The sequence below is a fragment of the Cavia porcellus genome, unplaced genomic scaffold, assembly GCF_034190915.1.
Source record: "Cavia porcellus strain 051 isolate PalLab524CR breed Dunkin Hartley unplaced genomic scaffold, mCavPor4.1 scaffold_31, whole genome shotgun sequence".
NCBI classification, from domain to species: domain Eukaryota; kingdom Metazoa; phylum Chordata; class Mammalia; order Rodentia; family Caviidae; genus Cavia; species Cavia porcellus.
This window is the reverse complement of record NW_026947514.1, coordinates 14,816,653-14,844,295: the sequence shown is the minus strand read 5'-3', so window position 1 is coordinate 14,844,295 and position 27,643 is coordinate 14,816,653. Positions and strand designations below refer to the sequence as shown.

At 35.6% G+C, this 27,643-nt stretch overlaps 1 protein-coding gene across 13 annotated transcripts in view; it reads right to left on the bottom strand.

Annotated features, from left to right (window-relative positions):
* The window catches only part of Eml5 (EMAP like 5), a 205,438-nt gene that overhangs the window by 84,250 nt on the left and 93,545 nt on the right, over positions 1-27,643 (bottom strand). For 12 of the 13 annotated variants that reach the window (XR_010044824.1, XR_010044825.1, XM_063240923.1 and 9 more), the window contains 10 exons: positions 16,212-16,379; positions 15,448-15,554; positions 14,898-15,016; positions 13,734-13,920; positions 11,078-11,183; positions 9,122-9,215; positions 7,997-8,097; positions 2,621-2,823; positions 1,737-1,848; positions 664-791 (listed from right to left, as the gene is read on the bottom strand). Coding sequence is in view for 11 of the 13 variants with exons in the window: in XM_063240923.1 (XP_063096993.1) it covers positions 664-791; positions 1,737-1,848; positions 2,621-2,823; positions 7,997-8,097; positions 9,122-9,215; positions 11,078-11,183; positions 13,734-13,920; positions 14,898-15,016; positions 15,448-15,554; positions 16,212-16,379 (1,325 nt within the window). In the remaining 2 variants the exon portion in view is untranslated. The remainder of the gene's footprint in view (positions 1-663; positions 792-1,736; positions 1,849-2,620; positions 2,824-7,996; positions 8,098-9,121; positions 9,216-11,077; positions 11,184-13,733; positions 13,921-14,897; positions 15,017-15,447; positions 15,555-16,211; positions 16,380-27,643) is intronic. The other variant, XM_063240926.1, reaches the window with a different exon arrangement.

Sequence of the window (27,643 nt, the reverse complement as noted above, 5' to 3'; positions counted from 1 at the left end):
AAATAATTGCATGAGGACTTGTTTTCATCAGGATAAATCCTACCTCACACATAACTGTTTTATAGTGCTTCTTAATTTTCCTCCAAACTTTTCAGAAAAACATAATACACTGCTGAAACGTACATCTAAAATTTAATACATCATTCTTGATGGAAATGTTAAGAACCACGTGGCTAGAATCTTTTTTTGCTGTTTAAGTTCACATTTCTACCATAAAATTCTTAAGTAATTCTGAATTTTTGTTTTATTACTAACATCATTTAACTGCTAAATATCTTCAGTACTCATTTTTTTCTTTTTGTAAGTTACAAACTTAAGAATGACTTGCCTGAAGAGTTTCACAGAAAGGCAGCTGCTTTATGTTCAACAAACATACTTCAACAAAATAAAGTTGAATATGAAATAAATTATTAAGATAAATTAACTACAAATAGTTTATTTTGTGATAGGCATTTATGCAAATACCGGCAATTATTCCATATGAATATATGCATATTAACTAGTATCTAGTGTAACTATATTTAAATCAAAAATTTTCCTATATACAAATCTTTCTTTAAACATTACTTTTTTTTTAACCACTGTCAACTTTTGCCTCTTATGTACCAAAACAACAAACTGTATGCAAAGTAAAACTAAAAGTGTATTAACATTTAAAAATACCTGGACCAGAAGTGTTATTGGGCCACTTTTATCCACTTCTAGTATTTCACCGTTCTTTGTTCCAACTAAAATATGACCATGTCCCAATGATATGGCACGTATAGATGGGTTATCTTCCAAGAGAAGACCTGAAATGTTAAACGGAGATGTTCTTATAGATGTGAAATTACTATAAGATGCTATTTTGACAATGAAATCACATTACAAGGCTGTTTCCGCTGTATTATTATAATGCACTGTACCTCCCTCAATTATTTATTAATCTCAAAATAAGCACACTTGTACAGAATTCTCTTCCATCCCATATCCCCTACTACCATCATGACAACGACTCTTTACCACTTATATTAGCCCCTCCTTACCACTTCATGTTCCTCTTAGAGAACTTAACAATATTCTAAGCTAGATTTCAGTAACATAGCTATAAACATGATACAGACCCAGTTTCTGTCCCTTATGGAGCGTACAGTGAGCTCATGGAAGGAGCATATGGGAAAAGGAGCACATAGAAAGAGGTTTTCACCCATTTTGGGGGGAAGGAAAGGACAAGATAGTGTTTGAGATTTGAAAACTGAGCATGTGGTTAGGTAAATGAAGTGGGCAGGAGGAGAGAAGAACAAATTCTAGGCAAAAGTAATAGCATGGGAAAAGGCCTGGAAGTCAGAAAGAGTGTGGCATAGTGCTTTGAGGGAGAAATACAGTGAAGGACAAAGGGAAAAAGGGCCTGTGAGGTGACAGAGGCCAGAGGAAAGAACACCAAGGTAAAACAAGTGCCAAGTCTGAAAATAAATTCCTGATTGGTGATAAATATGATGCCTGCATGAAAGTTTTCTGGAAAATTACAAAAGTTAAAAATTAATACTAGTAATACTGTTCTTGGTTAATATTTTATCATATATATGACAGAAAATAGATTTTTGAAAGAACATTAATGATTGCAGAGTCAAGTGACTTCTCCCATTTAACTGTGATGTCCACAAGTAAAGGAAAAAATTAATTCGTGTATTTTATCTCAATAATCAATCACATTAATGAACAACCTATTTGTCTACAAAATAAACTAACCAAATCACCTTTAGATCCTGGGGCCAAAGCTGCTCTTTTTATAGCATAGGTCTTGAGACATCTTTCAAAGGAGTCATCCCAAAGAGCTACTACACCATCTTTTCCTCCTGTTACAAATCCCTGTGAAAATGAAAGGTTTCAGTTAAAAAATATAAATGTATTAAAAATAAGAGCTTTATATTTAAAAACTCAAGAGGACAGATACAGTCAAAGGTCAGTTTGTAAGTAACATGAATTAGCTAAGAATCCATTATGGCTTTCAAAACATCAACACAGAATCAGCAAAACTATTTAAAATGATAATACACATTATTCTAGGCTAGGATGTTAAAAACAGGTTCTAACTTGGAACCATGAGTTAGATCTGCCACTTTCAGCAAGTTACATGTATTCTCCTGAAGTGTTCTGTAATTTTTTTGTGTTTTGTTTTGTTTGTAACAAGGTTTTGCTATGTAGTCCAGCCTGGCCCTGAACTCAGTGTATCTAGGGTGGTCTTAAACTCACCATCCTCCTGCCTCAGCTGCCCAAGTACTAGAATTACAGGTGTGTGCCACCATGTCAAAATTTGGGAGTCTTAACTTCATCATTTAAAACAGGGCATAATAATGGTACTTATCCAAAAGCATATGGCGATTAAATATAATGCACTGCACAATTTCTCACATATAATAAATGCTCAATAAATATTAAGCTTTTTTTTACATATCAGATCTATATCATCCTGTGTTCAGGAGTTTGAAAAAAAGGACAAGCAAATCCCTCAAAACTTTCAGCCCACAATATAATTGGGCAGCAAAACCAAGGAGAAAGGTAATGCTCATTTACTTCTAAAATTGCTTTATATTCCACAATGAGATTATATTTAATTTAAAAATCTCTTTAGATTACTTACTTTTTCCAGTGCATGCATACTGAACACTGGCCCATCATGTGCTTTAACTGTTTTTACAAGAAAGACGTCCCTCCAGATACACACATCTCCTGTGGATGTTCCAGAAAAGGTCATCTCCTCAGTCCATCCGTACACTGCACACATCATGGTGTCGTTTTTCCCCAGTGTGCCTACATATCCTTTTCTTCCAATTAATCCTCCCCCTAGTTCATAAAAAATATTATAAATCATCACTTTCAAAATGTACGTAACTCTAAAGAAGTACATTTTCTCTTCTTCTGTTATTTGAACAGAAAGGCATGTAACAGAAGAACTAAAAGGAAAATGTGGGTCTTGAATTGATGATTTGGGCAATGCTTGCATGGCGGGTGTTGGCCACAGATTTCTGGATAAACAAGACATGGATTAAATTAGTTCTAAAAAATCTGCAGCATTTTTGATAATGTTTTCCAAAAGTTTCATTACACATTTAAGAATATAAAAAGGTACGAAAAAAATACAATGAACACCTACATATTCACTATCAAACTACAAAAATCTATACCAAAACAACTGACCATTCATGTCAATTCTATCTCTGTTGTTCTCATCTTAGTATATATTTTGAATCCTTAAGTAATATATTATACTTTTCATATTTTAGAATTTTTCTATAGCTACCACCCTATATTTATTCTTCTGCAACTTTATTCACCAAGGATTGGTCACAGATTTTTAAATATGCTGATCTGCAACTCTAGAAAACTCACTTTAATAACTATGTATCATTCCCTTATACAGCGGTACCTCAGTTCATGAACTGAATTCTTTCTACAGTTCTGGTCATAAACCCAATTGGATGAGAACTGAATCAAATTTAGTGAGTAGGTTACATTCAGTGTTGACTTCCTGGAGAATCTGATTTGCTTCTTGTCTGGTTTGGTTTGCAACTAGAATTATGGAAAGAATTAAGTTCATGAATGAAGGTACCACTGTATCAACTATTACAGTTTAGGTTGCGAATATTCCTGAAATGCCTCATGTGCCTATAGGCTGGACATTTAAAAGGTGATTAAGTAATGTGGATGCTATAGCTGATGTTAAGGATAGGGTCTGGTCAAAAGAGGCAGGTCACTGGGGGTGTGACTTGGAGGAAAGATATCTCCCTTTCCAACTCCTTTTAAAGACTTTGGTGGCACTTAGAAATGGACTAAATATATTTTACAATAAAGAGGTACCCAAGAGTCTTTCCGGGGTCAGAGGCTGAATGTTATAGCTTAGATAAAAAAATGTCCTCTAAAGGCCTCATTAGCTCATAAGCAGAGCTTTTAACAGGTGAGTATGGAGCCCCAGAGTTGCATTAAAGGCACAGTGTCTTCCTTCATCCCTCCACAGTGCGGAACTCTGCCTTAGAACCTGCTGATAATGTGCTGTAAATGTGAGCAAAATAAACATTTCCCCCCCTAGGCTTTGAGTGTTGGTTATTCTGTCTCAAAAGCAAAAACGTAACTAAGACATAAACATTCTACAGTTTATCCATTTTTTATTTAAGTTGCTTTTAAGGTTTTGCTACTGAAGATAATGTTGCTTTAAACATTCTTATAGGTATCTCCTCCACACAAGTATAGGAATTTCTTAAGGAATGACTACGGGTGGTCATAGTGTAAAAGAAACAGTACATAAATAAAAGAGGCATCAGCTTTTCCTTTCCAATTATTCTCCAAAGTTGATATACCAACTTACACTACTACCAGCAGTGAAAAGAGTTCCTGTTATTTCCCACTGTCAGGAACACTAGGGATTGTCAGACGAGGAAACGTGAAATATCAAACTTTATTGTGGTTTTAATTTGCATTCCTATTAGTATTGCGTTTGGTCATTTTTCTTATTACCTATTTATGACTATCTTTTGCCTATTTTTTTAAGTGAATTTATATAGTCACTCAAAAACTACAAATGCCACAAACTATTCAAGGCACTTGGAATAGAGTTATGAACGAGTAAAACAGTAAGAAACTTTTGAGGAGTTTCATAGTAAAAGATAGTCAATACGACAATGATGAGTGCTGTGGAAACAATGTAAGGGGACAATGAGAGGAGTCCATTTAAAGTAGGGTGCTTGAATACAAGCTTCCTTAAGATGGTGATGTCTAAACAAGAGGTGGTCACAAGAGGAAACCATGTTAGAATAATACTTCCATGAGAAGAAGCAGCAAATGCAAAGGTCTCAATGCAGGAATGTGATTAAAATTCTCAAGAAACAGCCAGTGAGTCTGGTATGGAATAACAAGGAAAGTAAAGGAGACAATACTAAGAGACTGGGTCAGCAAAGTGAGAGATCGCAGTGCAGGCCATTATAAGGATGTAAATTTTGCTCCACACAGGACAGAAAACACTTGAGTAGCAGAGTAACAAGATCTGACAAATGATTTACTAAAAGGTCCATTTTGACTTCTGGGTTGAAAATGGATTAAAGGAGGGGTAAGATTGAAAAAACCTATTTTACTCATCTGGCTAAATTATAAAGGAGATAAGGAACCAGGGTGGCAGCACAGAAGAAGAGAAGCCATCAGATTACCTATGTATTCAGTAGATCATCAAAACACAGCAGTCAGTTAATGGTGACCTTTCAAAAGCAAGTGGATAGAGTGAGGAGGGAACAAAACCAGGTCAGACTTATCTCAAGAGAATGAGAAAATGCAAACAGAAGATATACCAACTATTTGGAGGGGCTTTTATAGGTGAGAAGAGAAACTGATCAGCAACTGAAGTACAGAGCTGAAAGAGGGTTTTTGCTGAGCATGATGGTGCATGCTTGCAATCCTAGCACTTGGAAGTCTGAGGCAGAAGGATCACAAGTTCCAGGCCAGCCAGGGCTGCACAGCACACGTGGAAGGGATGTGCTTCACCACTGATGACTATGGGCCAAATCTTGCAGCCACTACTGAGCTTCCTGTTGGAGACAACTACCCTGATTTGTGCTGCAACTAGCTGCTGCTCAGAACCTGATGTGATCACATGTTAGGAGTTGGGGGCTCTGGTAGTAGCAGGTGCAACACACCTAAGTGGAACCTTGGTCCAGCAGCTGTCCTGTCTTTGGCTAGCTGCTGAACTTCAAAAGGCTGGGATTTCCAGAAGGACATAACAGGATCCATGTGTCCCTTGGATACATGGCTTCAGAGTGAAGCTAGCCATGGTTCCCCTCCCACTTCAACCTGCCAGGCCTATTCCCCACAGCAAGTTATTCTAAGAAACAATTTGCTCTTTTTTCTATAATTACTTATGGAATATTTTTGATTTTGTTGATATGGAACAAATATTTACAATCTGACCATTTACCAAAAAAGTTTTGCCACTCAGAAAATTGATAGCTTTTATGATCCACACAACATAACAAGTTCCTAGTATATAAGAACATGTCACTGCATTCAAAATCTGTCAGTGATTTCTCATCCCTGACCCCCACGGAACAGTCAAGTATCTCAGGGAGAGACTAATAATTCATAACTTGCAATTCCCAGAGTCTAGTTCTGGGACAGATAGCAAGAGACTCCATTTTAGCTTCAGAACTAAACCATCTTCTTCAGATTACCTCACCTATAACAGCAATGGCGAACCCTTCAGAACTTCCAATGATAACAAACAGCAGGCTCTGGCACATGTGTCATAGGTTCCATACTGCTGACTTAAAACTATGCATTTAGAGGGTCAGGCAAAGAGTACTTAGTCGGACTTTAAAAGTACTTATTTCCCCTTTGATTAATGAACTCTTTCAGAACTCTGGCAGTGAGAAAGGCAGAAATGCATATAAAAGCCTAACATTTATCCTCTTAGGGCTGTTTCAGGTTTACTATATATCCCATCAAACTTAAGAAAAAAAAATTACAGGGATACTAAGTTCTGCTTGCTGGTTATATATACTGTAATTCTAAGTGACTATAATGCCCAAATGAAAAGTATGTTTAAGCATGTGGAAATGAAATTTCAAATTCCAGGCCAGGCTGGGTGTTGGTGCATGCCTATAGTTCCAGCACGTGGGAGGCTGAGGCAGGAGGACTACCACGAGTTCAAGGCCAGCCTGAATGATATAGTGAGACCTTGTCTCAAAAAAGAAATTATACGTGTAAGAATACATTTTACTTTGTAATTACATACATTATGATCTGATGGATCTATGACAAATAAATCTGAAAATCAATTCATACTTCTGAGTTAAATTTAGGATATGTCTTCACTAAGCCTATCCTTTTCTGATATATATTTTACTTCTTCCTACATTTACATATTTTCTCTGAAAGGTTTAATTCTTTGACACTGATGTCATATTGCTGGGATTTATGAGTGTATATTCTATTTGGAAAGAAGATAATAGTTTATTTTATTTTAATTATTTTTTGTCTGAGACTGGGTTTTTCTATACAGTTCAGGCTGGCTGTGAACACACTTTGTAGCCCAGGCTGGCCTTAAACTTACAATGATCCTCTTGCCTCAGCCTTCTGAGTGCTGGAATTATAGGTGAGGCATCATACCCAGCCAACATCTTTTAAATTTTAAAATGTAAAGTTCTGGCTGGGCATGGTGGTGTTCATACTGTTATCTCAGCACTCTAAGAGGCTAAGGCAGGATGATTCCAAGTTTGAGCACAGGGTAGACAATTTAGTGATTTACGAGGGAGGTCCTGTCTCCAAGGGGTTGAAAACATGACTTAGTATGAAGGTGTGGGGCTCAATCCCCCAGACTGGGGGGGGGGAGCAAACCAATACATTCATACATTCCCATTACAAATGGCAACAGAGCATTTCCCTTTTGTATCATTCCATAGCATACAAAGAATTTTTATGTAAATTATCATTTAGATTACAAAATATGTATTAACAGGAGAAATCTGAACATCAACTGATTAACTTTATGTGTTAAATACTTTTGTGAATATAAATACTATTTAAACACATCTTTGTTTAAAATGCATCAATACAACAGTAAATCACTTACAAATAAACTTTTTTTGAGGAATTTTAACTTTCCAGAAAAGATACAAAGATAATGCGATGTTATTATATACCTTTCCATCCAGTTTCCCCCAATGTAAACCCTTTATACAACCATAATTGCTTTGTTAAAACTAAACAAAACTTTTTTTTTTTTTTTTTACCTATATTTATTAACTGAAATCCAAACTTCACTGAGTTTTCCACCAATGTCCTTGGCCTGTTCCAGGATGTGGTCGAGGACACCACACTGCACTTCTTTTCTTTTCTTTTTTTTTTTGGTACCGGTATCAAACTCAGGACCTTGCCAGGCAGGTGCTTATGCCGCTGAGCTAAATCCCCAGTCCGTACACTGTACTTTCACTGAATTTCTTAAAGTTCATAGGAGTAAAAGGAAACACTTCCTTACCTGCTCTACGCCAAAATTTCATGTGTTTAATTCCAGCAGTAATTAGTTTATCAGGCACATAGGGATTCATCTTTACAACAAAAATCTTATCTTTACTTCCTCTGAAATAAATATCAAAACGTTTTAGTTCTGAAGATAAATATATCTTCTAACAACATTTGGCACAATCGATACGTATCCTACCATGAATTCTCTGTTTTGAATATCTTATTACCCACTTGTCTCTCAGTTTGGGTAGTGAAATCAGCATTTGACTTTTTATCATTATTATGTTAACTCTGTTCAACAGATTCTCAAAGAGGGGAAGAATGAAAACTGAACTTCTGGATACCTAATATAGTATACAGAAATACAGTATCCAGTTACCTATACTGTGCATAGGGAATACTATTTGTAAAATGAATGAGTTAAAGAAATTTTTTATAATACTTCCTTCCATTTTATTTTTTTTGAGACAGCGTTTTGCTATGTAGATCAGCCTGGCCCTGAACTCATTTTGTAGCCGAGGCTGGCCTTAAACTCACAGCGATCCTCTTACCTCTGGAGTGGATTTTGGCATGTACCACCACACCCAGGTTCATTACATTTTAATACAGCCTTTCCAACTACAAAATTCCTTTTACTTGGGCATTATCTATGCAGTATGTGAAAGCACCTACGTATATTTTAAATGCCATAATATCTCACTTTAATACAAAGAGTAGTCTATGGCTACTAGCACTATCAATGATTTTTTGCATAACTAATACATACACATTGTAGAAAATTTAGAAATGAAGTATGAGGAAATAAAAATCACCTATACTTTCTTTGTGATATGTACTCTTTTCACTTAAATACACAATATAAGCATTTTAACATGTTCTGCAATAGCTGTCATATAGCGTTCACTCTCTGTAAATGGATAATTGGGATAATAGTTACTTTTAATATCATAAAAGTTGTTTAAAAAGTGGGTTCACAAGGTATAAACCTATAAAGAAATGATGAAATCATTCATGTTCACTCAATGGTAATACAAATGGCAGCAATAAGTCACATATTAACATATCAACATTGGTTTAATCAAAAACTCTTTAAAGTTCTAAGTAACTCTTGCATTTTGACATTGAACTTTTTCCATACCTTGCTATTGAAAGTTTCTCTCCTTTCCTCCAGTCCCACAGCACAATAGTGTGGCTATCATCTATTCCAACTGAAGCCAAACGTTTCCCATCGGCTGTGAAAATTACAGATGTACTCACTGACCAGTAAGATTCAGAATATCAAAAATATTCAGCATGTGTTCTAAAGGCACATGTTCTCACTTGACTGTGGTTTTTCTCCCAAGTTTTAAGTGCTGGAATCTTTGGTGTGATAGGTTTGAAATAGCAGAACTTTTAAGAGGGCTAACGTGAGGTGGTTATTATCACTGACGTCTCTGTCCTCAGAAGGGAGTAATGCTGGTCTCCTGGAGACAGTTCCATGATAGTGGGTGTTTACATGCTCCCTCCTCCTTGTACTCATTCATCATGTTTTGACACAGCCAAAGAAACTGTCACCAGAGGCAGAACCAATGGCCATGAGACTTGAAGTTTTTTCAGTTTCCTAAACTGTTAAGCTGAATAAATTTCCTTTCAAATCACTACTTGGCTTCAGGTATATCATTACAGCAACTGAAGATGAACTAATATGCTACAGAGTCACATTTAAAATTTTAAAAAATAGTGATAAATGTTAGGCATTGTACATAGCCGTAAAAAGAATGAGATTTATAAGATGGGAGGGATAATGGTTTGTTGAGTCATGTTAACATAGTTGCTGTCCTCTCATCTGACTCTGTTTACTTAATCAGAGGTGGGGGTGGGAAAGGGAGGGAAAATAATAGGTATATAAAGTGATGAATAAGCGTAATACCATGAATTTACTATTATATGACACCTATGTATCAAAACTTCACACTATATCCCATTAAACAAGCAAAATCATTATGGGTCTATTAAATGAGTCACTTACATGTGCAAAATAAATGAGCCAAGAAAAATTTAAAGTGAAGGAAAAGATTTACTTTAATTAAATAAATTTTGTGACATAAGAACTCAGTGACCACAAAAAATTAATCACATGAAAAACATATAGGTTAAAACAACATATTGTCATTGATATGATTACTTTCAATGAAGATCAATTATTTTAGTTGTTACTACTATCAAGTACCAAATAATGAATATATTAGATGAATCTTTGAGGCATGCTAACAGGTGTGCATGCGTTTACAGGTTACAAAGCTCAGATGACAAGGACTGTTTTTCTGCTGTGCTACACTTTTTGCAAACCATAATTAGTTCTTTAGTGCTACCACTACTATTTTTATTGTTGACTCACTTAACTTGTGATCCATTTTGGTTTCTTATATTCTTGTATTCTTGAAAGTGTATCTTTGGTATTTGTATTCTTGAAAGTGTGTATTTCTCCCAAATCATAATAATGGATAATATCACTTCAGTTGGGGCACTTCAAAAAGCACTAATTTAGTATTTCTTCATATAAAATTCTCTACTAGTGGTATTTTCTTCCCTCTTCTCAACACATTAACTTTCGTGGAAGACCTAGCTGTAAGTTTTTAAACTTTTAGATATAAAGCAAAATGCTAGCATGATCTGAAATTTTAAGACAGCCTGAAATTGTCATTTTATAGAAATGTCTAAAACAAATATTTCACTTTTCCCATCTTTAGTTTTTAGATTTCTACTCCAAGCATTTTTCAAAGTTTACTTTGCAGGTGTAAAACATCAAATGAAATAAAAATTTGTCCAAAGGAGAGATGTATATTACTATCAGATAATTTCAGTTCTTTTGCTGAAAAGCATTTTAATAGAAATATACAAATTTTAAATGGCATTAAAATTATAGCCACTAAGTTATAATTATAAACTACCACACTTTCATCACTATTTGATTAGATTAACAGTATACACAATACACATTCAATAAAAATCATAAAGGTCATACCTAAATCACAAGTTTGGGTAAAGTAGATTTAAAGTACTATTATTGCCTCTGTATTTTGATCATTTTTATTGAGACAGAAAATAGCCTTACCTGAAAAATCAACTGCACAGACACCATATTGGTGGTAGCCCTTTAATATTGACAAAGGTTTAATGGTCTCTGTATCCCATATGTGAATCGAGGGATCCCGACCTACCTGAAATATAATTTAGAAAGTTACTTTATATAAATAAATCTTTTATATGTCAGAATGAAATAAAACATTTTTCAGCCTTTATTTTCTACAGAAATTGATCAAAGAAGTAGATTGTATTAATGACTGATGTTTTTCTTCACCTTCATTCAAAAGCTAATGATGGTAGGCTCAGTGTTTCTAGGAATGTTCTAAAATTATGTGACTTCTAAATCTTATCCTATACTTCATCATTAAAGATAATAAATGCTTACTGAGCACTATTACTGGCAGGATTTCTATAGTAGACACAATGAATACTAAGGTATGCAGCTAACTTTTGCAAACTCCTAGGAAAACAGAATATTTTCAATTAAATAAATACTTTGCAATACGTACTTAATGAAAATAAAAAGATTGTAGATGAAAGACTTTATGAAAGAATGTTAACAGAGTTGACTCTTCAGAAAACGTACTACTAAGATTAAATAGAAAAAATATATTATAGAGTAGGATAATAATGTAAGCAAAAATTGAGAAAGAGCTAAAACTCCAAGCATTAAGTGAAACTCTAAACAGTATAGTACTCTGTAACTTTCTTTTAGCATGGTACTATGGTTTGGATCTTGGGTGCTCTTTTAAAGCCTGTTTGTTAAAGGTTTAGTCACCAGTCTACGGTATTATTTAGGTAGTGGGGCCTACCTTTAAAGGGTGGGACCTACTGGGAGGAAATCAGTGTACTGGAGAAGTGCCCTTGAAGCGGATATTGGGACTATGGGTCCTTTCTTCTCTCTTTTCCTGCCTCTTGGCCACCTTGAAGTGGGCCTCTCAGCTTTGCCACATGGTCCTCACCTGGCTCACCACAGGCCTAAAGGCAATGGGGCCAAGTTACCATGGACTGAAGACTCTGAAACCATGAGTCAAAATATTTTTTTTTCATCTTTAAAGTCTTCGTCAGAGCTATGGAAATCAGAATAATATACTTGATTTCTAATGTTTACTTATGGAGAGGCAATCTATCAATTCTTAGTTATTTCTCAAGATTTAAATAACCACTTTCTCTAAGACTTACTTTGTACATAAGGGCAACTCCTAAAATAACTAACATAGCTTTTACAGTTAAAAAAAACCCAACTAAAATCAATAAATGTTCCATTAACTTATTAAGCTTAACATTACTAGTGACTGGGTACTGAAGTTCTAGAAGCCACATCTATATTGAAGATCCTACAGGCTGGATAAACAGAACATGGTGACTGCAGAGATGAAATGTTGCAGGTAAAGCAAAAATTATCTTGGGGTATAATTAGTCTCTTTCAAGTCATTTACTACCAAATGTTAAGTCACTTGATATGTGACAACACTGTCGTGACTACTAAGTCAAATTTTTGGAATATACTGTTAAGTTTAGCAGATTTCTAGCTTCTACCAATCCTAAAGCTAAGAATTTTACCTTTGAAACCTAAGGAAGAACTTGCTCACTCTGCTGTAGCCCACCTACCTCAAGCCCCCACCAAGGTACAATATTTGGTAAATGCACTGATTTATAAATTTCTTTTGTTCTTTTGACTATGAAAGCTAATATAGCCTTTTCCACAGTGGAACATGTCACAGGGAAACATGAACCTGTGTTTATGGGTCATGACCATTCAAATTTGGCTCACAATAAACTCTTACTTCCTTTGGAGCAGGAGCTATGTTTTACTTAAACATGACTTTTAAATTTGCTTTCTTATTCAGTGTCTGCAAGTTTTGACACTGTTGATGATTCATAATACCATTCTGACTTGTTCTTTAGTCTTTGCCTCTCACTACTGAGTTTTCTTCAGAATTTCATTATATTACTTAAGCACAAACCTCCTTCAGGTTCCCTCATAAGTCCTCCAGAGTACTCTTATACTACACTTCTCGATTGAGATGTGTAAGTCGTTAAATAAATTTTCCCCAAATCCTACTAATGTGGCTCAGTGCAAAGGCTCTGGGTTCAATTTTGAGGAAGGGAAGTGGAGATGAAGGGAAGGGAGGGTGGGAAGGAAAAGAGAAGAGGAGAAGGGAAAATGTGGAAGGGGAAGAGGAAAGGAGAAGGAAAAGGAGAAGAAGGGTGGAAGGAAGCAAGCAAGGAAGGAGCAAGCAGCAGCCGTGGCTACTGACGTGTTTTTGCAGTATGTACACCCTGCACTAGCTGACACCATGATTACAGAACATAAAACAGAGCAGAGTATTTACTGAAAAAGTATATTATTTTAGGAACCTCAAGAAAAGATTTCTTTCTTTTTTTTTTTTTTTTTGGTCTTTTAAGAAAAGATTTCTAAGCTTAATGTTTTCTATGAATTTTACTTACACATTTTTTAAAAAGTGTATCTTTATGAAAGAAAACAAGCTGAAGCTCTTAATTTCAAATCAATAATTAAAGCAATAAAACTGTGAAGAAAGCTATAGGAAACAAAATGGAACTGTATTGCTAATATGAAAATAAAACATACCACTTGAGATAATTCTCTACTGTTCATTTCCTAGGGCTGACCCAATGTGAAACTTAACAATGTAACCTACTAGGCTTTTAAAGGAACCTACCTGGCCTGTTGCCACATAGTCTTTCAGAGGATGAATGGCCAGACAAAGAATATCATCATCATGACCCAAGTAAAAGCGCTGTGTGTTCTGCTGCCGATTATAAATGACACCCACTGCTGCCACATGGTATACAATTTCACCAATTTGAGTATAAAATAAATTACTTCGACAGTCATAACCTCTGTATCTAAAACAGAAAGCAAATCATATATAATTAATTTTGGTCTTTTTTGACTAACACAAAATAGTCAATTGACAGTTTTCAGAGATACTAAACAATTAAAAGAAAATAGCAATTTTGAATCCTATAAATTTTTATGAGCTTTGTCTGATTACCAGTATCTAAATTCAAACATAACACAGAAAAATAGAGGTACTGTGGTCCCTTGGTTCATGAACTTGATTCTTTCCACGATTCTGATTGTAAACTGAGTTGGACAAGAATCGAATCAAGTTTCACCTTAAGGTCAACACTGAACATAACCGTGTAGTGTACATACTAGTAGTGTGTATCTAGTATACTACTATTTGCATAAACATAACATTAAATCTGTACACTATAAAAGAAAAAACAGCAGCCTTAAATACAGCTAAATAGAAAGGCTGCCTTTCAACCCTAGAGGGAAAATGCTGTCAAAAAATCAATCTTTTTCAAAGTTCCTGGAAAGTATTATCAATCTGGTAAGAAAGTGAGTGCTAAGTGAGAGACACAAGAACCCAAATGGAGAGCCTGCTGATGTCAAGCGTAAGTGTAAAACCTGTATTGCCAGATATTCTACAATCCAGAAACTGCATTTTTCTGAAATTAGAACATGAAATTCAAAACATTCAGACAAAAACATTGTATCACTGAAAATTAGACACATTGGGGGAGATGATTACTTTTTACGTTGTAGAAAAGACAAAATGTCCATTTCTATAAATAGTGTACTTTCATAAGACAAACTTATTTTTGTTTAGTAAAAATTTATATAGTGTTTGTGTGCCAGACAATGTCACAAGTAACCACTAACACTGCCTTGCTGCTGATTAGAACTTTGTGAGGTAGCTACTTTACAGATAGGAAACAGCAGCACAGAGAGGACAGTGACTTGCTTCAAGTCACACAGCTAGTAAATGTAAACCAAAATTAAAACCCATAAATGAGAAATAGTTGTTTTATACCCATGAACAAAGTGTAGTCGAATACTATTTCCTGGAGCCTGTTGTCTTCTTTTAGAAGTAGCACTTTTTTGTTTCTCTTTGCATTGTTCTTTAAGCTGAGGTAGATCTTCTTTGTAAACCTATAAAAAATGTAAGTAGGAATACTGTTAAAAAGTATATCAGCAAAGGCATGTCAGTCAGGTTTTAGCAAATATTTTCAGTAACGAGGTACATTACTAAAACTTCCTTGAAAAAAATAAACTCATTTTCTATGTATTACAGTGATAAATGTGCTTAGCGTTCCTAGAAATTTCTATACTTCATAAGAGAATCGTTCGTAGTCGGGGTGTAGACTGTGACACAAATCTACCGACAAAAAAAAATAAATATACTTTGTGTATGAAGCACTTAACATAAAAGAACATTTTATACAGGTGTGCTTTACTGCTTAAACGGGTAGGACTCAAAGAGACACACTGTTTCAGAATAAAGCCACAAAAGATACAATAGATGGGAGACAATGCAAGAAGTAGAAAGTAGACTTCTCAGGTAAAAACTGTATGATAATTACCTGTCGACGGTAGGTGAGCTGTGTCTCCTGTTCAATTTCAGAATCCAGTTCTGGAACATCAGACATATCTGAATCTGATTCATCACTGTTAGAATCAGCCAGACTTTCTGTAATTTTAAAAAAGGAAATACCACTTGGTTAAATAAAATTCATTTTTCAAACCACATTGCAAAATTAATGATTAAGAGCTGAATATTTCAGCTGACATGGAGACAAGGCATAAAACAATCAAATGAAATTACCTATTCAAGTGACACAGATGTCAGTAAACTGTACTACAGATAATCTTCCTCTCCACTCACTGTACTCAATAGCTCCTTTAAATCCCTTCACTGGCTCCCCAATGACCGCTACATCAAATTTAAATGTCTGTGCAAATATAAGTGAATATAATCTACAATTAAAATGAAAATAGCTAAAAAGTACTACAGGCAACAATGAATTGACATTAGATAATATTTCTTTATTAAAAAACATATATAAAACCTAGATACCCATCTCCCAGAGGATACATTAAATATCTGTGTTGCTAATATAACTGTTTCTTCGCTCACCATTTGATAGATTAAACTGCAACTACAAGTACTTTGTATTCCATACTGCAACATCTGACTTTAAACATATGGACCTAATTCAATTAGACACTTCTGCTAATAACAAGCTATACTGTTAATTTATGAAGTTATCCTTCCATTATAAAGTTGTCATTTTAGACTGAAGAGTTATTTGATGGGAAAAGTGTTTAGGTGGTGCATACTACTTACCTTGGGGTGCTATGTGAAGAGCATCTTTTAGTTTTCTTTCAGGAATAAATTTCCACTGAAAGACAGAATGATCTGCTCCACCAATAGAAATAACCCACTGATAATCATGTGACCATCTGACATTAGTTACATGCGCTGAGTGGCCAAAATATTTTTTGAACTTGGCCCCTATAACAAAAATGTATCTTTAAATTGATAAACAAATGCCCACACACAAAAAACTACTTCAAAAAGCAATTAGTAGACACGAAGCATTGTATTTTCCTTTTATCTTAATTATGAACAAATGAAAAAATTCTGATTAGAAAACTGGTTGATGAGCTGATACCAAAAGATGCAAACATTTGCTCTACTGATTTAGAATCTAGCTGGTAGAAACTGCAAAAATATGAGGCAACATCTTACTGCTGAGAAAAGTTCAGGGATCAATGACTTCAATACTAATATAGTTGAAAATTCTGGTTTGAGACCTTTGGTCCTATGTGAAATTCAAAGAACTGGTCTAACCACATTTACCCACATTCTCAATCCAAGCACCCAGAAGATCCTTTAAAATTTTAAATCAACATGGGTGCACATATATCACTGTGACATGATGCTTTTAATTCCTTCAGGAAGATACCAAGCAGGGGAAATAGCTAGGTCAGGTGAATTTTTGAGGGGGTAGGCATGGGGAATCAAACTCAGGACTTTGTACTTGCCAGGCAGGTGCTATACCACTGAGCTATATTCCTGATCCAGCTGGGTCAAACAAAACCTCTAGTCCTATTTTTTTGAGGAGGCTCCAAACTGATATGCACAGTGGTTGTATCAGTACATTCCCAACCAACAATGGAGAAGGGTTCTGTTTTTTCCCACATCTCTGCCATTATTTGTTATTGATTTCTTCATAATAGCCACTTTTTTCAGAGAGAGAATTTTTTTGTTTTCATTTTTATCTCTTGAATGGGCAGTGATGCTGAACACTTTTTCATATATTTATCTGCCATTTTTACTTCATCTAAGAAGTGTGTATTCATCTCAGATGCCCATTTTTGCATTGGGTCTTTAAATCCGGGGGGGGGTTTACAAGCTTTTCAATACTTTATATAGTCTAGGTACTAGTTTATAGCAGCACAATTTGTAACAGCTGAATCTTGGAACCAACCTAAATAGCCATGATGACTGAATAAAGAAGATGTGGTTGATTTTTATGTAATTATGTACTACTGAGCCATAAAAAGGATAAACTAGAGACATTGACGGTTAAATGGACCCTGAAACCATACTCAAGTAAAATAAATTGGGCAAACATGTAAATATGGTGTTTTCTCTAGTGTGAGAAACTGAAAGTATAAATAAGAACCAAATTGTATAATAGATATTGTGAAATAGGAAGAACTTGTTCAAAAGGAAAGGGGAACAAGAGAGAGGAGAAGGGGAAAAGATGAAAGAGAAAAGAAAAAAATGAAAAAAAAAAGGATAAAATGGAAACAGTCTTGTAAATAAGGAAGGAGAAAGGTATTGAAAGGAAGAGGGGGAGGGAAATGGGACAAAAAGAATCAAAATATGCCATGTACAGGTACAAATTCCTTATGATGAGTATGATCATTATGTATATCTAAATTGTACCAATAAACTTAACACCACCCACACACATCTCACCCGTAAAAACCCAGGGCAGCTCAACAAGGCTGTAAAATTAGTCTAAGAAAAACCAGTTATTTCTAGTGAAAGAGATTATATGACAAATCATTCAGGAACTAGGCATATAGCTCAGTGGTAGTGTGTATGCTTAGTGTGCATGTGTACAGCCCTGGTTTCAACTACCAGAACCAAAATGAGAGGAAAAAAAGTCAAGTCAAAAGAACTTTTTTTTTTCTTTTTCTTTTCTTTTTTTTTTTTTATTTAAGGAGAAAAGAAAAAAAAAACAGTGAAGGGGTACAAGTTATACAGATTTACAGAAGAAAAAAATGCGCAGTAGGAAATCACTAGTTAATGGATTACATATTGCCATCTTAGAAATAATTGTTCAAGTCACAAAATTAAAGCTTGTAGAGTGGACATTCCAACAATGATACTGCAAACAGTTCTGTTCAATGATCCAATAAAACTCTGTGATATCATTTTCTATCTTATACACTTAAATATACATGCAGTTATATAGTTTAGAGCACTTTCTTTTCCTCTCTTTTGTACAATGACTATTACACATTTTGGGTTTCATTGCTCCCACGGTTCTTCTTGCTTTTTTGGAAGAGAGTAAAATCAAATGTGACATAACAGAACAGAATCGGTCAAGTCAAAAGGGTGGACATAATAGATAATATAAAAACATAATACAAGGTGATCAACAATGGTTACCATAATGCCTCCCACTATCTCTAATAGAACTGCCTATATCATTAGTTGTAATACAATTGAACAAAACAATAAAGAACAAAACCGACAAAACCAAAACATTGGAGACATTGTAGGTCTTCAAAAGTAGATAAACGTCAACGAGAATGGGCGTCATAATGAATCTCATTATCTTCTCAGCTGATGCTTAAACTTTCGAACCTGATACTATCCAGCAAAACAGAATAGAGGAACCTCAGTCAAAAACAAGATGGTGAGAGTAATACAGGGCTTCAAATCGAGATAATAGAAAGTCAAAGTGGGTTACTATATTATATCCTGCTATTTTTTCCCTTTAATTAAACGGACAAAAATAAAAAAGTAAATAATGGAGTGGAGATTGAGAAAAAAGAGGGCATAACAGCGAAACAGGGCAGATCAAAACATAACCATTTAAGCAGAATAGTGTTTCACCACCAGATAATTCCGACCCAAAAGTAGTTACCATATAGACTCTTTCCTTGAAGTCCTTGAGTACAACTTCGTATACTGTAGCATTAAGTATATCAAAACAATGTAAAACCATTTAAGAGAATGACAGCACTATAGAGTATTTAGAATCGACTAACAGAAAATGAACAATGGTTTCTGTATATTCTCCTTGTCTTTAAAAGGTTTTTGCTTATACTATCGTACATAATAAAATCCAATAAGATACAACCTGTTTAGACCATTGGAGACAGAAGAACAAAAGCTAGATGAGACTTCAAAACAAGATGGTACTAAATCAGCATTACCTATTAAGATGTCATTTTCTCCAAAATAGCTGTTCCTATCATCCAATCTTCTCTGTCTCATTTCTGTTGAGCTCTTTTTCTGTCAGTAGCTGTCAGTTTGTCTTCTTCATTTTGTTCTCTGCTCCATTTGTTGTGGCCTCCCCGCCACTATTTCTGGGTTCTTTGTATTTTTCTTTTTTTAGAATATCCTGCAATACTTTCTGTAGGGTTGAATTGGTGGTTGCAAATTCCTCCAGTTCCTCTTTATCCTGGAAGCACCTCGTTTTTCCATCCATTTCCAGGGACAGTTGTGCAGGATATCTCAATCTTGGCTGGAGATTATTATCTTTCAAAGCGTGAATTATTTCCCCCCATGCTCTTCGTGATTTGATGGTTTGTGCAGAGAAATCTGCTGTAATTCTGATGGGTGTTCCCTTGTAAGTGGTCTGTTTCTTGTCTCTTACAGCTTTTAATATTCTGTTCTTGTATTGAATTTCTGGAATTTTTATTATTATATGCCTGGGTGTTTCTCTGTTAGGGTTGTAGGTAGCTGGGGTCCTGTATGCCTCATACATATGAGTATCTTTACCTTTTGCTAAATTAGGAAAATTCTCCTGGATTATTTCTGTGAGTAGCTTTTGTAGTTCACTTGTTTGTGTCCCTACTTCTTCTTTTATGTTCTTAATCCTTAAGTTATGGCTCCTCTTATCATCTTCTTGTCTTTGTATTATTGCTGTTTTAAGAAGTTTTTCATTTCATTCTCCCATATTACAAGTCTGCCCTCCAGTTCAGATAGTCTGTCCTTAGTTTCTTTCAAGCTGTTATGCCAGTCTTGGATAGACTTCTTAATTTCTTGATAGTCCCTTTGAACCTGCTTCACATACTCAATGCTTTCTCTGTTTTCTCCATCAAGCAATTCTCCCCTCTTTTTCTGTTCTTCCATTCCACCATCTGTTTTTTCCTGGGTGGTGCTTAGCATTTGTCTAACTATTCTGCATACTTCTAGCTTCAGGTCGTTGATAACTTCATTCCTGAATTGGTCTATGAGGCTCTCTATATGGCGCTTAATGTATATTGGTGCGGTGTCCACTATTGCCTGTTTCTCAGAATTGGGGGCCGAGGAGCCTTTCTTGTTGCTTCCCTTCCCCATATTTTCTGTTCCTTATAAAATGCAAGCTTACATAGGAGGCCCGGCTTCCCTGCCTGTCAGCCACAGCCTGATCAAATTGCGCTGGCTAGGTGTTCCCGCCCACCGCTGTGCACCAGGGAGTTGCGGAGGAGGCAGCCTACGCGGGAGTCAGTCACTCCTCCGGGCCACCGTCAGGCTCTGGGATCTGGGTTAGGCCAGCCTACTGAGTCTGCCCGCAGCGTCACACAGGTCAGACACTTTTCACCAATCCCGTCTGAGAGGGGAATGTGTGGCTGGAGTCGCCACCGCGCCCTGCTCTTACAGGACTGCCCAAGCCCACAAAGTCCTCCGCTGGAGTCAAACTGTGGTAGGGGGTCAGTTTCTCTCACTCACCTCGCCACCAGTCAGTTTTCGTGTACGCCTCCTTGTCCGTCCTGTTTTCGACTCCGTTCGCAGACTCCCGTTCCCAGAGCTTCTGCGTGTCTCTCCTTGCCGAGCCGCTGTGGAGGCAGCCAGCCGCTGGGCGGCGGGAAACCCAAATCGCGGTTTCCAATGGCGCGGGGTCGAGCCTCCACACCGAGTCTTTTCTGTTCCTATTTTAGCACCAGGACTGAATTCTAAGTTGGTTTCTCTCAGCCCAGTTCGTTCCTGAGTCAGCAGAGCATATCTCTACCGGTTCATGTCTCCTTAGTCCGCATCATTCCTGGCCTCTGAGCCGAGCCTTTCAGAGAGCCTCCGGTAGTTGCTGTTGTCTGTCCGCCATGTTCTCCCGGAAGTCAAGTCAAAAGAACTTAACAATCTGAACCCCCAAACTTCTTATCCAGCTCTGGTGGATATCCATAAAAGTGAACCTATTATCACATTATTTCATGAAGTGACTCTGATTCATCAAGTTAGATATCCTCCAACATACTTCGAGAATTCCCTGTGATTACTCCTTGTACTTGTAGTTATAATACGAAACTGCAACAGTCTATTTACCTATTAATTCCTATACCAAACTATAAGCTACATGAAGATAGGGGTGGCATTTCATTTATCATTTATCACTAGTGCTTGGTACATAGCACTCATTATGTATTAAAAGGCAAAAACAAAGGAAAGGATTGCATTACCCTTTACTCTGCCTGTACTCTTGAATTGGAATGCTAGATTGTAAATGGAAGAAAAAGGAGTAGTGAAGGAAAAAAGGGTCAGGGACATGAACATGATCTCAACTCTTAGAATTCACAGGAAAAGACAAAAGCATATATAGCGTAAAGGCCACTGGAATTGAAATCAAAAGACTAAAACTTAAGTATGATCTCATCTACCTAGTAGTACAAGTTTTAGCAAGTCATGTCTTTTCGAATCCATTTCCCTTTATTTTAAAATAATTTAGATTATATGCTCTGAAAGTCTCTTCTCATAATAAAAACTATGACTCTATAATAGCAAATGATGAAAGAAAGTATAGTCAATTAGGAGCAGTATTTCAGAGGAAGGATTTATCAAGGCTAGGTAGAATGGGCACAGAAACTTTCCTCATTTAAAAGAGAATGATAATTCTTAGTTATGATTAATATATGGAAACGTTCATCTTTCAATGACTCCATTTCTTCCTTTTGTGGGGGGACAGGGTCTTGCTGTGTAGAGTTTAGGCAGGCCTTGAACTCATGGCAATCCTTCTGCCTCAGCCTCTCAAGTGCTGGGATCACAGGTGTGCCCTACATGCCCGGCTCCTTTTCTTTTATTTTTCTTTACTTTCTTACACATTTTTTGGTGGTTCTGGGAATTCAGTTAAGGTTTTCCACACTGTACTACAGCCCTAGCCCTTTCATTTATTTTTTTATTAGTGTACGTTTGCAATATATAATAATTTATCTTTTGGAACAGGTAGATGCACACATCACACCTTGATCATTTTACCTCCCTTTCCATCTCCATCCTCCCCTCTCCCATCTTCCCTACATCCCCTTGCCACCTCCACAAACTCTAACTCCATTTACTACCATCTTTTATTCTGCTCTTTGTATATGCTTCTCATATTTTAAAAAAATGGGATATTTAACTGTGTTTGATTTCACTTAGAATTATGGCCCATTCTCTTTCTTACAAATTTATTCTCCATGATTAAATAGGAAGTACTCCATTCTGTATATATACCACATTTTATTTACTGATTGGCATATGAGCTACTTCGAAGATTTAGCTATCATGAGTTGTGCTGCTATAAACATGGGTATGCATATCTCACTATGTAAGTACTGTATACTGTTTCAAGAAGAGAGCTAGATTAGGTACATCTGGGTCGAGTGGAATTTCTGTTTCTACTTTTCAGAGGACTCTATAAACTAATTTTTTCCATAGCAGCTGTACTAATTTACATTCTCACCAACAGTGTAGAAGTGCTCCCCTTTCCCTACAAATTCACCAGCATTTGTGTTTTGAGTTCTTGACGAGCAAGGTAGAATTTGTGTTTTGATTTGCAACTGGGTAACTGCCAAAGATGCTGAATTTTTCTTTTCATGAATTTACTGGCCATGTGTACTTCTTCAAAGAAATGCCATTTCAATTGCCCATTTTTGACTATGTGTTTTATTTTGGAAGGGCTTTTTAGTTTTTTTATACATTTTTGATATTAGTCCTCTGTTCAAAGAGTAGCTGGCCAAAAAAAAGTTCCCATTCTGTTGGCTGTCTCTTCACTCTGTTGTTGCCTTTGCCATGAGAAGCTTTTGAATTTGGTGTAATCTTATTGCTGTTATTTCTTGGGCAAATGGCGTTCTGTTCATAACATCCTTGTCTATGCTGTATGGTCAAGATTTTGTCTTCCACTAGATTTAGTGTCTGTTTTTACATTTAGGCCTTGGTCCATTTGGATTTGATTTTATTATTGGGTGAGAGAAATGAGTCTAGATTCATTCTTCTAGATTAATTTATGTGGATAATCTCAGATCACTTGTTAAAAAGGCTATGCTTTCTCTGGTATATATTTTTGGCTCCTTTGTTAAAAATCAGATGGCTGCTTAGGTTGTTTTTGTATCCTCAATTCTGTCCCACTGACCCAGATGTCACTTTTTGTGGCAGTATCATGCTGTTTTTAATCACTTGTTGTATGTAATGTATTTTAAAACCTGGGATTGTGATACTTTGTGCTTTGCTGGTGTTGTTCAAGTTACTTTAGCAATTCTGGAACACTCAAGATTTCTTTAGCTATTCTAGGACTCTTCTCGTACCAGAATGTTGTGTGTAGTTCTATGAAGAATGCCATTGGTACCTTGGTAGGAACTGCACTAAATATGCCCACACTGACAATACTGACTCTGCCTATCCAGGAGCAAGGGATTGGTTCTATTTTCTGATGGCCTCTTCAAATTTTTTTTTCCTACTTGTTATAGAGAAGTCCTTCACTTCCATGGTTAGATTAATACATTGGGTTTTTTTTTCCTTTTTCTTGAAGCTATTGTGAATGGGGTTGTTTTCCTGATTTCTTTCTTGGTGGGCTCATTGTTGGTACATAGGAAACAACTGATTTTGTGTATTTTGTATCCTGCCACTTTACTCAATCTGTTTACCAGTTCTAAGACGACTCCCCTGGTTTTCTGGGGGGTCTTTAAAGGAACATGTCATCTACAAATAAGAAGTTTGACTTCTTCCTTCTTTGTATCTCTATTTCCTTTTCTTGTCTGATTGCGCTGTCTAAAGTATCAAGTACTATATTAAGCAGGCATGGTTACAGGAGATACCCTTGTCTTATTCCTGATTTTAGAATTCAGTTTTTTTTCCCATTTAATATGATGTTGACAGGGGATCTGTCATATATGAGTTTTAACCATTGGAAATAAGGTTCTTCTGTACCAATTTCTGTTAGGAATATCATAAATAGATGTTGGATTTTGTCAAAGCTTTTTTTCTGTATCTATTGAGATGGTCATGTGTTTTCTGTTCTTCTGTTTATGTGGTGTATTTATTAATTTACATATATTGAACCATATTTGCACTCCTGGAACAAACTGACTTGGTTGTGATGTTTGATCTTTTTAATCTTTTTTACATTCAATAATTTACATTATTTTATATTCAAAAGAATTTTTTTTTCTTTTTGAGACAGGGTTTCAGTATGCAATTCAGGTTGGCTTTGAACCCACTATGTAGCCCATGCTGGCCTTGAACTTGCAGTTGATCCTCCTGCCTCAGCCTCCAGAGTGCTGGGATTACAGTGTTCACCACCACATTTGGCTCAAGCATCTTGATGGTGTTTTCATTTATGTTCTTTAAGAACTTGGCTTGTTGTTTCCTTTTCTGTTGAATCCTTGTTCAATTTTGTTATTAGGAAAACAGTATTATCCAGAAATGACCTGCCAGTTACTTCTTGTCAATTCCATTGAAGAGTTTGAGAGGTATTGAGGTCAGTTCTCTGGTGCTGTAGTGAAATTCAGTGGTGAACCCATCAGGTCCTGGGCATTTCTTACTTGGTAGGGTTTTTATTACTGCCTTTATTTTAATTCCATTATTGGTCCATTCAAGGTTTTTATATCTTCCTTATTCATTCACAGTAACTCATATATGTCTAGAAATACATTCATTTCTTCCAGGTTCTCCATTTATTGGGATATAAGTTTTTGAAATAGTTTCATATAGTGCTCTGGTGTTTGGTGATGTGTGTTGTGATTTACCCTGTCTTTTTTCTAATTGCACTGAGTTTTTTCTTCTTTTGGTGTTTGGCTAACATCTGATCCGTTGATATTTTGTAATATATTTTAGTTTCAGTTTCATTAATTTGCACTCTGACCTTTATAATTTCTTTCCTTTTATGAATTTCAGATTTCAGTTGCTCTTATTTTATAATTACTAGGTTACTTATCTGGAGTTGTCCTACTTTCAATAGGTATTCACAGTTATAAATTTCCTTTTAACATTGCTTTCACTGTATCCAACAGTTTTTGGTATGTTATATTGCCAATATCATTTGAGTCTAGAAATATTTTCTTTCCTGATTTCTTATGACCCACTGATTATGAGTGTACTATTAATCTCTGTGTTGGAACAGTTTCTCCAGTTTCTATGGGTGTCAATTTCTACTTTTATTCTACTGTGATCCCATCATATGTACGAGATTATTTCAGTTCTCTCGTATTTATTTAAGCAAGCTTCATGGCCTAAGGTATGTTCTATTTTGGATAAAGTTCCATATCCTGTGAGAAAAATGTGTCATCTGTTTTTGGATCAAATAGTCTGTAGTTATTGGTTAAATCCATTTGTTTGAGGTATGGTTCAACTCTGTTAACTTGATTTTTTGTTTTTTTTTTTTGGTCTGGCTGACCTACTTGTGAGAGAGGGTAATGAAGTCTCCCACTATGAATTTATTGGTGTCTGTGTACTTTTATGCCCAGTAGTTTTTATGAAACGAGTGCACTGGCTTTTGGTGCACATATATTTATTTTTACATTTTCCTGTTAAATTTTTCCTTTTACCAATATATACTGACCTTATCTTTTCTGATCAACTTTGGTATGACGTCCACTTTTTCTGAAATGAAGATAGTCATTCCTGCTTGCTTTTGTGCTATAGTTGATGGAGTACTATTTTCTATCCTCTCATTTTCAATCTGTCATTTTTGTAGATGAGGTGTATCTCTTATAGCCAGTATACATTTGGGTTTTGTTTTTTGATTCAACCAGTCTGTCTTTTTTTATTGGGAAATTAAGAATATTTACATTGAGTGGCATTACTTCAAGGAAATTTACTTTTACAAATTTTTTATTAGTACGTGTTTGCAGTGCATAATGATGGCATTTGTTGTGGGGAATTGGTACATGTACACAATATCTCTATTTGCCATCCCTTAAAAGGTATTTATTGAATCTTGTCATTGTATTTTTTTTCCAGTGCTGATTCCTTCATTCCTTTCTCCTTTTGCCTTAACTACTCTCCCAGTGAGATGTATTCTTTACTTTGGTCTTTTTTGGTGATACTGGCCCTTGCTGCCTCTAACTAGGGGGCAGCAATGCTGCCTTTCTGCAATGTTGGTTTTGTGATCGTGGATTTCTGTAGGGTTTATCATGGAAGTCTCTATTTTTCTACAACTGATTTTAAAAGGAAATTTTAGGTCATAAAAATTTTCACACCAAGCTCTTCTGGCCTTTAAAATTTATGTTGAGAAATTTGCTGTTATTCTGAGAGACTTGCCTTTTTAAGTCACTTGATGTTTTTCTCTAAAAGTTTTTAGTATTTTTCTCTTTGTACTTAAATTTCTAGGATTTTGACTGATGTTTCATTAAGAAGTTATTTTCTGATCATGGCTTTTTGAGATTCTATATGCTTCATTTACCTGGAAGTTTGAATTCTTTAACTAGATTTCAAAAACTTTTTGCTATGATTTTTTGATGAAGAAACTTTTTATACCTTTTGTATAAACCCTTCTTTAACTCTTATAATTGTTACTTTTTAAAAAATCATCTAGCCATCGTGTGATCCAGTTTTCATGAGGTCTGGATGTTTTTATTTTATCATTCAGTACCTTATCTACTACATCAAGCTTGTCTTCAAGTCTCGACAATCTCTCCTCAGATTGGTCATCCTTACTGCCCATACTTTCAACTGAATTTTTCATATCTAGGATTCCTGCTTGATTCTTTTTCATAATCATTAATGTTTTAGTAAATTTGTCATTAATATATTACTTTTAAAACCCAATCAACATTTTCTGTGTTATCTTTAAGCTCAATGAACAATAACTAAATCATCTATTTATATCCTCTGAGCTCAATGAACTTCTGATGCATTTGGCTGTTTCTTCTTCGAACTGTTTCAACAAATTATTTAGTTTTGAGTTGTTTGTTTGAACTTTTCTCTCCCTCAGTGCCCATGAGATAAGCAGATTTAAGAGTTTGGAGGCAACCTATTGCATTCTCGTATTTCTATTATTTTTGTACTGATGGTTGTGGAAGAGGAAAAAACTGTGTCATTACCATAGAGTTCTCTTTAGTTACTATATGTCTTTCTGTAACATGACCTTGGCTTTGGTCATGTTTTAGTGTTCATGAATCTACTATCCTACTCAATGTGTTAGGATCAGTCTTGGTCACTGTGCTGCCAGGGAAGAACAATTACTGGTTGTACCAGCATCTACAGAACCAACCACGAATCAATTATAAAATTGTTTTAAAATTTCATGCTTTTTTTCAATAACTCAGGAAGACAAAATAGTACTAATAAGTAGGTTGGGA